At 42.6% G+C, this 12,835-nt stretch overlaps 1 protein-coding gene across 6 annotated transcripts in view; it reads right to left on the bottom strand.

Moving 5' to 3' along the window:
• Nucleotides 1-7,171, bottom strand: part of TMEM260 (transmembrane protein 260) — a 73,260-nt gene extending 66,089 nt beyond the window's left edge. For all 6 annotated transcript variants that reach the window (XM_042989780.1, XM_042989781.1, XM_042989779.1 and 3 more), the window contains exons 1-3: nt 6,920-7,171; nt 1,075-1,106; nt 200-351 (exon numbers count right to left, since the gene is read on the bottom strand). In XM_042989780.1, the coding sequence (XP_042845714.1) occupies nt 200-351; nt 1,075-1,106; nt 6,920-7,079 (344 nt within the window). In that variant the 5' untranslated portion in view covers nt 7,080-7,171. The remainder of the gene's footprint in view (nt 1-199; nt 352-1,074; nt 1,107-6,919) is intronic.
• Between the last annotated feature and the right edge of the window lie 5,664 nt (nt 7,172-12,835).

Here is a 12,835-nt window from a genome sequence, read left to right as displayed (position 1 = left end):
ACAACCAACTGTGTCATCATCTGAGGGGTCAAATGCATATGAAATTACCGGAAATTAAGAAAGTGAAATCACATGAGTGATTAGGAAAACCATTCAAGCAACAAAAGCTTTTTTTTTTTTTTTAACGTAAGCACTTAGACCATAAGACAGCTACATCGCCAATTAGCCAAGATTAACTTTAACTGATCAACTACTTTACCTGAAAACGGTGAAAAACAGTAATGCTGCAGCTACTGCTCCAAATAAGCCACACAGAAGATTGACTCGGTAGGCAACTGAACCGAAAGGAAATAGTCTAATTGCCAGTTTAGCCACCAGAGTGAACAAAGGATAGCCAGGAGGATGGGCAACCTATGGAAAAATCAGCAGGTTAGGAGGTTTTCACCCACTGAAGAGTCACACTGGCTTTAATTGGACAGGAGCCTTTTTCTCGGGCAAGTAGCGAGATTAAGAGGCAATGACTCAATGTTTGAATGGTGGTTTTCTATTGTAATCCTTTTGTGCCAATACAAATAAATATTTTCTTTCGTGGATTTGGCAGTGTCTACCACATGGTGTGTCACCTACAGAAAGGGTGACATATTTCATTGTCAGTTCTTAAGCAGTCTGTTCTCTGGGTTCACAGTGCATTAGGGTCATTTAAAAGGCTATTGAGAAAAAAGCAGGTTCTGAAATACCGTATTGGTTAGAAAGTTGAAAGACCACACTGCTATCGGATTACCACCACGCTGACAGTCCTAAGGTCTTGCCTAAAGGGATCATGCACCATAATAAAGTTTATTAAATAATAAACTTATTAAAACTGTTAACCCGATTTATTTTATTCTCCATAGCTTATACAAAATTTGGGGTGATAATAAGCCAGCTACTGTATATATAGTAAAGGCTTTGCTTTATAATTTAGTTTAATTGGATTTAAAACTTAAAGTAAATTGTCACGTACTGTACTTATAAGTTACTAAAAACTGGGGTTTGAAAATAAATTAATCTACTTTACTCCATGCTTAATTAAACTTTCTTAATTCCTAAAACTGTTAATGAGAGCATTGATTAAACAATAAAACTAATACTTACTCCAAGCTCATGTGCGGCTGTGATCAGTTCCCCTGTGAAAAAATAATGTAAAACCAATAATTACTATTAGAAAATGACACTCCTCCAAAGTTTTCAAAATCCAAATGCTTGCACTGGGGTTTTGCATTAATTTGACTGGATAAAACTGTAAATCTGTAGAGATTTAACAGCATGAAACAGTCTAAGGATATTTTCTCCCTTAGGTCTTACTGAACAAATGATCTTTGATAGCTTTTAATAACTGGTCAGTGGAAATATAGGTGAATTCCCATTTCTAAAAAGTGCCTATTGTCCTTCCTAAAAGTTGTACACACTTACAAATATATAAAATCTCTTGTGAAATGATAGTGTGATATGCTGTATTGTCCCTCAAGATTTTAGTATTAAAATGTCTACAAAGATGCAACTTTATGATACATAACATGTGCAGACATCTGAGGCTTGGACACTCCATTACATGTACCATTCTGCCCTAAACTGGCGTTTGAATACCTTCTCTACATTAATTACGTTGGAGATCTTTAAATGACTGCTAAATACTTCTTGCTCCAGGTTATTTTGGGAAGTTCCGACTACCATAATACATTTCTTCAAACCACTAAATCATTATATTACTTATAGCCCTTTGTAATTCTCCGCCATCAGTGATTATTTCTAAAATTACGATGCAGTCATTCAATGGCTATTTGTTAATATTTTAAGTATCCAGAGCACAGGGACTGTAATACATACAGTACAATGTAAGAAATCAATGTTGATGATTTATGAGTTACTATTATCTATTAAGAAATCTATTAATGGCCATTTTCTAGCCTTCGATGGATGTTAATTTGAATACTCTTAATTTCTACTGTCCCAGCTACGATGTAGATCTTCACCCTCTGGCCTGGACTACAGCAAAAGCTTTGACCAGTTTTCTACTTCAATTCATCTTCATACTGAAATCACTTATCACCATACCACCCCCCAAAAAATGTTGGACTAGATCACTAATCCAAAATTTCTCAGTTGCTGCTCTCATTTTACTAAATGAAGTTCAGATTCCTCAGCACAACAGGCTAGCCCTCTATGGCTTCGAGGGCCCTTTACAAGGCTTACATCCTACGAAACCTATGCTCGCTTCAGTCAAGTCAAATCTTACTACTCACCGTTCCTCTGGAATGGTTCTCTTTTGCACCTCTTATCACTCATTTCCTCACCCAGTATTCTCTCCTAAATCCTTCAAGGCCTAATTCAATTGCCACCTTCTCAGTGACACCTTTCCTTATACATATCCTTCCCCAGCCTCCCCCATCAAGATTAATCACCTCTTCCTCCTCCATAGAACCTGCTCTAAGCTCTCTACGCAGCACTTAGATTGCCTGATATTCCGGTTAGTTGTTTTCATTTCTGTCGTTCCTATGAAGTTGAAAATATTACCTTAGCCACTTCAGGAGTCTGTCAAGACACCACCACCTCTCCCTCCTCTGCTCACACAAAGAAACTAATTCAAGCCCTGCACACAGAGGTTGACAATAAGACGAATCATATTGTCATCCTTGCTACTAAGATGCCCTTAGTAGCATCCAAGGGCCAGTGAATGGTTGCATCATGGAAGCCCCATAAGGGCACCCAAAGAGATACAGACACTGCTCACCTAAGTCAATGACGTAGGGACATCTTTTAATTCTGGAGATATTTAAGAGCACCTTGGAAACCAAAGGCATTTTTTGTATCTTAAAGACTTTTTAAAGAAATTGTTTACGGCCTAAAAACATTTAAAGTAACCATTCCCTTTAGAACAACCATCAAGAATATTGGATAATTTTACTCCAGAATGGATTAGCATGTCTTCAGTCCCAAACTGTTTTCATCAGCTTTTGATATTTCTATAGTTATGATGAAACACAGTTACATTCAAATTTTCAAAGTCACTATTCTCCATGTAAAATACCTTTAGAATTGCATTTAACATGAAGAAAAATAGCCTACTTTCTCTAACTCCTTTTTACCATTAAAAAGTCATAATGCTGTTATTTTTTTTTTTCTTGAAGTTAATTTGAGATACCCATGCACGTGAGGGAGGGGCAGAGAGAGAGGGAGAGAGAATCCCAAGCAGGTTCTGCACGGATAGCACAGAGGCAGATGTGGAGCTTCAATTCATGAACTGGGAGATCATGACCCAAGCCAAAGTCAAGAGTTGGACACTTAACCAACTGAATCACCCAGGAGTCCTATAATGCTGTTTTTCTTTGCTGGAGTTCTGTTGGCATAAAAATCAGGAATGTGACAAACTTCCATCACCAACTCTTATCAAATGTTAAACTAGTATCTACATAGAAACCATAGCTATTATTAAATTATTAAAGCCTATAAATGTATCCTTGGAAAAAGCTAAAGGGAGACGTTACTCTTAAAGTTGAATATGATTAAGAGGAAAGAGAATGTGACTTGGGGGGGAGGGGGCGGGTGAAGGAAGAACCTCCTGAATACTTGCTTTCTCCCAAACCTTTACCCTAGGGCTTCCTCAAATTTAAGTCCTACTACAACTTGCACCAGAATGCTTTTTTAAAATGAAGATTCCTTGACCAAACCTACCTACATTAAGACCCTCTGGCATTGGGGCCCAAGTTTCCTAGGCAATTCTGAGGTGCATTCAAGTTTGAGAATTACAGCTTTTCTAAGACACAAACGGGTGGCAAGCTCAGAACTGTTAGCAGATGCTTAACGTTTACAAAAACTAGCTCCCTCTGTATTATACTTTTTGTATTAATTACAGTTAATTTTCATCTATCAAGTCTATTAAAGACAGCATCCTTAAAATATATAAACACATAAATAAGCTGATTTATTTTTCCCAAGAATAACAAGAGAAGTGATGGCTAGATTCCCACACTCTCCTCCAAAGGATGAGTATTTCCTGCCCATAAATCAACTATGTGTATCAAGTAGTACAAAAAATAATTTTGGCAAGGCCACACAATGTGATAGATTTATGGAGTATAAGTTAAGACTTATCAGGAAGAAAAATACATACTTTATATTGGTTTTGAGATGTGTTCCATTTATTGATAAAAAATATATTTCATAAACAGAAACATTCAAGGAGGACAGTACTTCCATCATATAAACAAAATTGTCAAAGACATGATTATACAAATTCACTGGCAATACCTGGAAAAGTTTATTTATCATTTCCAACAATGAACCCCAAAATATTAGAAGCAACCACTATTTAGCATCAAATTAAATCAGAACACCTAAAAAGTCTGGTAACTCAATCTGAATAAATAACTTTATACTACTGGGGAAAAAGTAAAAGACAATAGTAATAAAGATACCAATCACAGATTTTAAATATCAGTATATATGTAATGACGGGTTTAACTACGAACTTAGAGCAGAAGTTAAGAGAGCATGTTCTAAGTCAATCTACTGGAGTTCTTTCCTCGACTGCCCCTACTTTCTAGCTGTGTGATTCTGGACACAGGTTGGCCTCAGTTTTGTCAGCTATCAAAGAAAGATATTGGTAGTGCCTACCTCATAGGGATAGTAACTGAATTAAAATGACAATCCATGTAAAGCACTTGGAACAGTGCCTGGCATACAGTAAGAGCTCAGTAAGTGTTTGTTTTTATTCATCCCCTCAATACTGCAGGCTCAAAGAACCGTGGTAACCTGCAATGTTTTTTTTTTCTTTTTTTTTAAGGTACAGAACTACTCAATCTTTGAGTAATGCTCTCCATTGTGAAAACTCTCACTTGCACTGCTGGTGGGAATGCAAACTGGTAGAGCCACTCAGGAAAACAGTATGGAGGTTCCTCAAAAAACTAAAAATAGAACTACCCTACAACCCAGCAATGGCACTACCAGGTATTTATCCAAAGGATACAAAAATGCTAATTCAAAGGGGCACATGCACCCCAAAGTTTATAGCAGCATTATCGACACTAGCCAAATCACGGAAAGGGCCCAATGTCCATCTACTGATGAATGGATAAGGAAGATGTGATACACACACGCGCACACACAACGGAATACTACTCAGCAATGAAAAAGAATGAAACCTTGCCCTTTGCAACAACGTGGATGGAACTAGAGTGTATTATGCTAAGTGAAATAAATCAGAGAAAGACAAATACCATGTGATTTCACTCATATGTGGAATTTAAGAAACAAAATATGTGAACAAAGGGGAAGGGAAGCAAAAATAAGATAAGAAAAAAAAAGAGAGGGATACAAACCATAGGAGACAAACACAGAGAACAAACTGAGGGTTGCTGGTGGGGGGTTTGACTAAATGGCTGATGGGCATTAAGGAGGGCACTTGTTGGGATGAGCACTGGGTGTCATATGTAAGTGATGAATCACTAACTTCTATTCCTGCCATCATTATTATGTTAATTAACTGGGATTTAAATTTTAAAAATAAAAAAAACTCTCACACCTTAAAAAAAACCACCTCTCACAACTATAGTTATTTCTATTATTTAATGTAAACCTTGGATACTGCTCCTATTTGTTCAACAGGACTTGAAAGAAAGATTAAAGGTAATGATTTGTAAAAAAAAAAAAAAAGTATCTTCAATGTGGCAGACAGCCCTGAAGACGGCCCCCAGTGATCCCCAACTCCTGGGGTTCTCACTATATAATCCTCTCCCCCTTGAGTGTGGGTTGGATTTATCGACTAACTTCCAGGAATAAAATAGGGCAGTCCTGCATCAACCACTTCCAAGACTAGGTTTACAAAATGACCGACGTGTCCGACGAAGGTGCCATCTTTCTGGTCACAAGAGTCGGCTTCCCGAGAGACCCACTTGGCAAAGAACTGGATTGAGGTTACAAGCGGTTCCTCTCCCCAAGATGACCCTCGAGAAGACGACAGCTCCCGTCCACACCATGACAACAAGCCCGTCCTGAGTAAGAGCACCCAGCTAAACTGCCCCCGGATTCCTGATCCACAGAAAATGTGAGATCATAAACATTTGTTTTAAGCTACTAAATTTGGGGCTATCTTGTCAGGCATCAAAAGATAACTAGTACACTCCATGTTTTCGACCTATAGATTCACTACCTGAAGTTACAACACCATTCTGACAAAATTAGGAATTACTGGATGGTCATTTAATTTGGCTACAAGACAAAAACAAAAACGGAACCTGGGTCTTGTTCCTCATCCCAAATATAAGACAATCCTATAACAAACACAACAATTGCTCGTGTCATTTAAATGGTCCCTGCTTTTCTTTTTAATAAATCAGCTTGTTTTAAGCCACACCTAGCTTCCACTTTTTCAAGTGTTCGCCCTCAAATTTCCTGCATGGCCGGTTCCTTTTCAACACCCAGGTTTCAACTACAATATGCTGCTCAGAGACCTTTCCTGGCTAGCCTTTCTGGTGGAGCCCCACTCTCCATCCCGTCTCCCTCCGACTCCCTCCACTCATCACTACTCAATTTATCACTGTTTATGCAGTAGTTGGTGTACGGTCTCGACCTGCACTGGAATATTCTCCACGATACTTGGTCACCACCACTGTTACTCCTTTTGTCTGGAACACGGTAAGGACTCAGTAAGTAGTATTTGGGGGGGGGGGGGGCTGAAAAGGAATGGACAACGAAAACTCGGGTCCCGAAAAATGGAACCCGGGCAAGCGGAGAAGTCGCTAAGTCCCACCGGGTGAAACCAACAAGCCCCTTCTCCAAAGCCTGAGAACTACAGAACCCGGTTACAGGAATGGAATCACAAGCCGGTTCTGGGACGCAAAACGTTGCACTGGGCCAGGGGGGGGACGGGGAGGGGGGCGATGAAGGGCGCGAGCCGACCGACGAGGGAGAGGGGCAGGAGGGCGGCCCTGAGATACTTTACCCGAGTCTCCCCCCGGCACCGAGGGGGGCAGCGTGAGGGTGAACACGGCGGCCACGGCGGCGAACACGGCCAGGCCGCCGCGGAGGCCCCCGGAGCGCCGCGGCCCCACCCGGGCTGCCCGCCCCCCGGCCGGGCCCCTGCCGTCGTCATGGAGACCCATGGGCCCGTGGGGCCCGGGGAAGGAGGCCGCGACGGGCCCAAGGACTCGGGTGGCCCGGAGTTTCCCCGGCGAGAGGCGAGCGCAGCCCGCGCGGCGGCTTCCGGGTCGGGCCCCGGGCCGGCCGGAGCGCACCTTCCTCGGCCCGGCAGCGGGGGGGTGTGGGGGGGGTGGGAGAGAGAACGCGGCCGGCCTGGCGCGAGCGGCTCGGGGGTTTTGCGGGAGCGCGCCAGGCGGTGGGAATCCGCGGGGTTATTTGGTGCTTTACCGACGCCCACCACAAGCACGAGCCTACTCTCGAGAAAGCAAGCCGGGGCGTGGGGCTGCCGTGTCCACGGCCTCCCCCCGCTCACGCTGACTTGGTCGGGTCTGACGGAGACGGAGCAGGGTCGCAAACCGGGCGGCGCCGGGACCGCCTCTGCCCCCGCTGGTGTGGGGGTGGAACTACACGCCGGGGCCGTGATCGCCAGCCTCAGCCTTCAACTGGGCGGGAACCAGGGGAGGGGTGCGTACGGTGGGCGCCACGCGGGCCAATACGGACGTCGGTCGCGTGTTGGCGGCGATGAATTCCGAGCCCGTGTGCGAATTGTTGAATCGCTGAGTTAGTTTCAGAGAGATTAAAATAAGCTAGTTGGTCTTTTTTTTTTTTTTTCTTATACAGCATGAGGAAAACTCAACGATGAGTTGAGAAACTTGAGTTTCTGCGTTAATCCCAAATAACTCCTATCCTGCTAAAGTTGCCTCCTACTTTAACGAAGAGGGGTATTTTGGTGGAGTTTGACCACAGCATGGCAAATGAAATGGAGACACGGTGCTTCACGATTAGCTGCACTGCAAAAAAAAAAAAAAAAAAAAAAGAACGGGGACTATTGAACAACCCACATAGCACGGCTCTTAGTGAGATTTTTAAGCTTACATTTTACATTATTATAGCAATTATTCTGGAGTGGGAGGAGGGGAGGGCATCCTCTGTGGAATGCATCTCAAAGTACGCCAAAGATTAGCGACGATCTAAAACGTGTCACGGGTAACCTGCCAGGAACACAGCGTCTGGACTGTAGAGTAACATACACCTACATAAATTGGCAATTGTACCAGCAATACCTTAGTCTTTCTCACGTACTTACATAATGCTTTCTCAGCCATGTTGGGGGTTGCTGGAGGGCAGGGGCCCTGTGATAGGCAGCTCCTAAAATAGCTCCCAGGGATCCCCGGCTGCTGGTAGTCACTCCCTCGTGCAACCCTGTCCCTTGTGTGGGGGCCAGATCTATCAGCAGAAAAAGGCAAGAAGTGATGGATGAGCCTTTGCAGATTTGGTTACAAAAGTCTGACCTCCGTCTATCTGACACAGGTTGCTTTCTGCTTCTTTTCTGAAAGAGCATGCCAACGATTAATACTGACCGAACCAGGCATGTCCATTTCATCTTTTGCTCTTGAGCTTTATAAAGAGATACATTTTTATCACGGCACATTACTTTCAAAAGGGCCTAATTCTTTGCCCATGTTTGGGAAGGAGAGATCCGTGCTGGAAGGAGTTCTCAAGCAGGGATGAGAAGGATGAATCAGTTCACGGAGGCACAGTGTAGTGAGGACAAGGTTAAGGTCAAGCATTAGCCCACGTCTTCAATTATTTAGCCTAATAATTAGCAGGAGAGGAGGAGAGAACAGTGGCAGAGGGTAACCTGTCCTGAGAAGCTAAGGAAGAAATGATGTCCGTGAAGGATATGTGGTCAGGTAATCACAGAGAGGTGAAGGATGCTGAAGAGGACCACATCTAGGTTTTATGGGGCTTGAGGACATACAATTTGGAGAATCATCTAAGCAAAGGAATACAAAACCGCAGATACGAAATTAGGTACAGGCATCGGAAGGAGCCTGTGCTAGTGACAGGTGGTGAAACTTAAGTTTTGTTAGCTTCACAGTTAATCTCTTATGAGGATGAGGTACAGCTAGTTCTCCGTCTGTACCTGACCCTGCTTTCAGGAAGAGTGCTGCTAACTCTTGCCTCCCCCGCCCCCTCCAGCACTTTCTCCTCCAGGCTTCCCTGATAGCACACTGCTTTGGCTCTCCTTTAACCACTGGCCTCCCCCCCCCCCTCCCCCACCCCGGCTCAGCTTCTGTCAGACCTCCAAATACTACAGTGTGCCAGGGCTTAGCTGTAGACTTCTTTTCTCTCTTTCTGCCTTCTTTCCCAAAATAATTGTATTGAAATGTTAAGTAGTGACTTCAAATTATTAGCCTAAACTATAGGCTAATAAATCCCAAAACTACATACCACCCACCTTTCCTTTAATCTACTGCTTATTAAAAAAAAAAATAGCTGCACTGTGGTTTCTCTATATATCTAAACATTTCAAACCTGGCAGACTTTGCTTTTCTTATTTGCCTAAGATGGTGCCTGGCACAAAATAGTACTTAACAAATATTTGTGTAATGGATGGAGAAATGAACAATGATGGGCCACTGGTGTATCCATTAGGGATTGCATTTAGCTGCTGATAACAGAGACTCTGATACAGTGTCTTAAACATGCAAACATCTATTTTCTTATATAGAGGTCTGAAGGAAGTCAGTCCAACATTCATTTGGCAACTCTCTCGGGTCATTAAGGGAAAAATTGAGGTCCTTATATCTCTCTGCTACATCCTACTCAACATATGTCCTCAAAGTCATCTCTTGACCCATGATGGATGCTAATGCTCCAGACATTTCATCTGTATTTCAGGAAGAAAGAGAAAACATGGCAAGAGATGGCAATACCCCATCCTTTTAAAGAATGTTATGGAAATGCCATTCCACAATTATCCTACATCTCATTGGCCACAGCTGAGTAACAGGCCACTCCTAGGGCCAAAGGCAGTTGAGTAATGTACCTTTTCACCTAGATGGCTTTTCAGGATTCTACTGCCAAGGAAGAAAGGGGAGAATGGATATTGGAAAGCAACTAGCAGGTCCTGCTATAGTTGGATTTGGTGAATTGGAAGTATTTGAACTTTGAAAGTTCAAGGGGTCAGTTTCAGTAGAGTAGTAGGTATGAAAATCAGGCCGTAGGGGGTAAGATATGAGGAAATGGAAGAAGAGAAAATAGAATACATTTGTAAGAAGTTTGACAGTGAAGGGAAAGAGAGAAGTAATATCCAAATTCATAGGGATTGAAATGTCAAATGAGTTTTGTGTAATCCAAGGGAGTATTTGGAGAGAGATAGTGATGAAGAAAAGATGTACAGGAGGCAGAAGGAGATGGAACCAAGGACGAAAGAAGAGAAGGGATGAAGACAGAAAATATTAGAGTTAGGAGGGAAATTAAGAGAACACATGACAATTGAGCTCGATCCTTGGGGGAGACTAGTAAAATATATAAGGAACCCATACCTATGATGTATGCTCTGGTTCACTCCACAAAGAGTTAGAGACAGCTACTATAATAAATAGTGTAAATGAGAAAAACATGTGTACCACTTAAGACTCAGCCAGAGAAACAAAAGTAGTAGGTGATATATGAGTGTTAGAGATATAGTGCAAGAAATGATCTCACATGATTATGGAGGCTGGCTAGGCAAGTATGAAATCCCCAGAGCAGAAAGGGCAGGCTGGGAAGGAAATCCCTTTCCCAGAAAGGGTAGGCTGGAAGCCTTGGGCATGGGGATGGGAGTTGAGTGGGGAGGGAGGTGGTGGATGCTGCTGTCCACAGGTGGAATTTCTTCATCAGGGAATCCTCAGCTCTGCTCTTAAGGACTTTCAACTGATTGAATCGTGTCTACCCAGATTATTTAGGATAATCTCCCTGTCTTAAAGTCAACTGATCACAGACTTTAATCATAGCCACAAAATACCTTCACAAGAACACCTAGATTAGTGTTTGATTGAAACACTGAAGAATGCAGCCAGGCCAAACTGACTCATCCAAAGAACATCACAGTATGCGTAATGCAAATTCAAGGACAGGGAACATGTGAGTTAGAACATCAGACTGAAGGAAAGTAAATGCATGGATGTGTGGGCCTATGGTATACCACATTTGCCTCTGGGAGCTGTGAAAGCAAAACAAAAGGGAAATAAGATCATTCGTGTCCCCGGGGAAAGCAAAGTCTTCCTGGCACTTAGGGCCAGCATCTAGCCTCTATTGACACCTAAGGGAGTGGCTCGTCCATACAGTTGAGCAGACGTGGGCTTTCCAGCTCCCCATTACGTCTCCATTGAAAACTTCCCTAGCTGGACGGGGAGTAGGAACATCTTATTGATACCAGGATGAAGGCTCTGGCTCCTTCCTCGACCTTCTCCAACATCACCCTGGTGGGTGTTTTGGGGCACCTGGAGAGGGTAAAAGTTTAGGTCCCCACTCAGCCTTCGCTAGAATGGTCAGGGGCCGGGGCCACAGTTTTTTCTTTGGCTTTTGGCTACAGCAGAGATGTCACTTTCTAAATGTATCTGTCCTGACCCCTTCCCTGTCTTTGGACCAGAGAGAGCAGGATTTTGTTGGGGCCTTTTTTGTTCTGTGCCCATTGCTGTCCCAGGTTGCCTGCTTTTCTAGCATCCAATCAGGGTCCACAAGGCAAAAAGAAAACCCAGGGAATCCGCTACCGTGGATTCAACTTTTGAGGCTCCTATCTGGTCTGCCTTCTTCTTTCTACCTTTCAGTCTTTTTTTTTTTTTTTTTTAATGTTTATTTATTTTGAGAGAGAGAGCGAGTATGAGCAGGGGAGGGGCAGAGAGAGGGAGAGAGAGAATCCCAAGCAGGCTCCATGCTGTCAGTGCACAGCCTGATATGGGGTTCCATCTCAGGAACTGTGGGATCATGACCTGAACCCAAATCGAGTCGAACGCCTAACTGGCTGAGCCACGCGGGTGTGCCATTTCAGTCTTCTTATCTTTGTCTTACATATAATGTTTAGTTGTACTTAGCAGGAGAAATAGGGAAAAGCGTGTCTACTCCCATCTTGCTGGAAGCAGGAGTCACTCCCCTTTGTTGTATTCTTTCTGAATATTTATAGCAGCCTCATAGACATTAATGCACTGAAATCCTCCTTCAAAAATTGTCATTTAGAAGTCATGATCTCTGGGGCACCTGGCTGGCTCAGTCAGTGGAATATGTGACTCTTGAACTCAGTCAGGGTTGTGAGTTCAAACCCCATGTTTGCTGTAGAGATTACTTAAAAATAAAATCTTAAAAAAAAAAAAGTCATTATCCCAAATAAGCCCCGCTTAAAATAAAGTCAAATGTGTCTTAATCTTTTAATACCCATGAAATTTTAGATTCAGAACCTTAGATTAGAAATTAGATACCTGGAAAACCACCCAATACATCATATACAATAGGACAGTATAGGAAGGTACAAATGTCTCTGTTAAGGGCCTTAGAAAAAAAAATTTTAAACACTGAAATGTACTAGTAGCCACACATATTTGAAATAAAAACAAAAAAAGCCATTTTCAATCTTTCCAATTGTTGAAGATATTTAGTATCTATAGAGCATTGGTGATAAAGTAATTTGGTACATTTTAGAGGGCAACTGAGCTACATGTATCAAAAATCCATACAAAATTTATATAATTTGACCTAGAATTGCCGGTGAATGTCCCAAAATGTGTTCAACTTCATTAGTAAACAGAGAAATGCAAAATAAAACCACAGTGGGATTTTTGCTACCTACCAGGGTAGCAAAAACAAAAATCTGACCGCATCTAATGCCAGCAACTGTGTAGAACAATGGACATGCTAACAGGAATGTGAATTGGTACAACCACCTTGGAGGACACAC

This window comes from Panthera tigris, chromosome B3 (assembly GCF_018350195.1).
Source record: "Panthera tigris isolate Pti1 chromosome B3, P.tigris_Pti1_mat1.1, whole genome shotgun sequence".
In the NCBI taxonomy this organism is placed as follows: domain Eukaryota; kingdom Metazoa; phylum Chordata; class Mammalia; order Carnivora; family Felidae; genus Panthera; species Panthera tigris.
The sequence above is the reverse complement of the archived record's forward strand: the minus strand, read 5'-3'. Positions and strand labels throughout refer to the sequence as shown.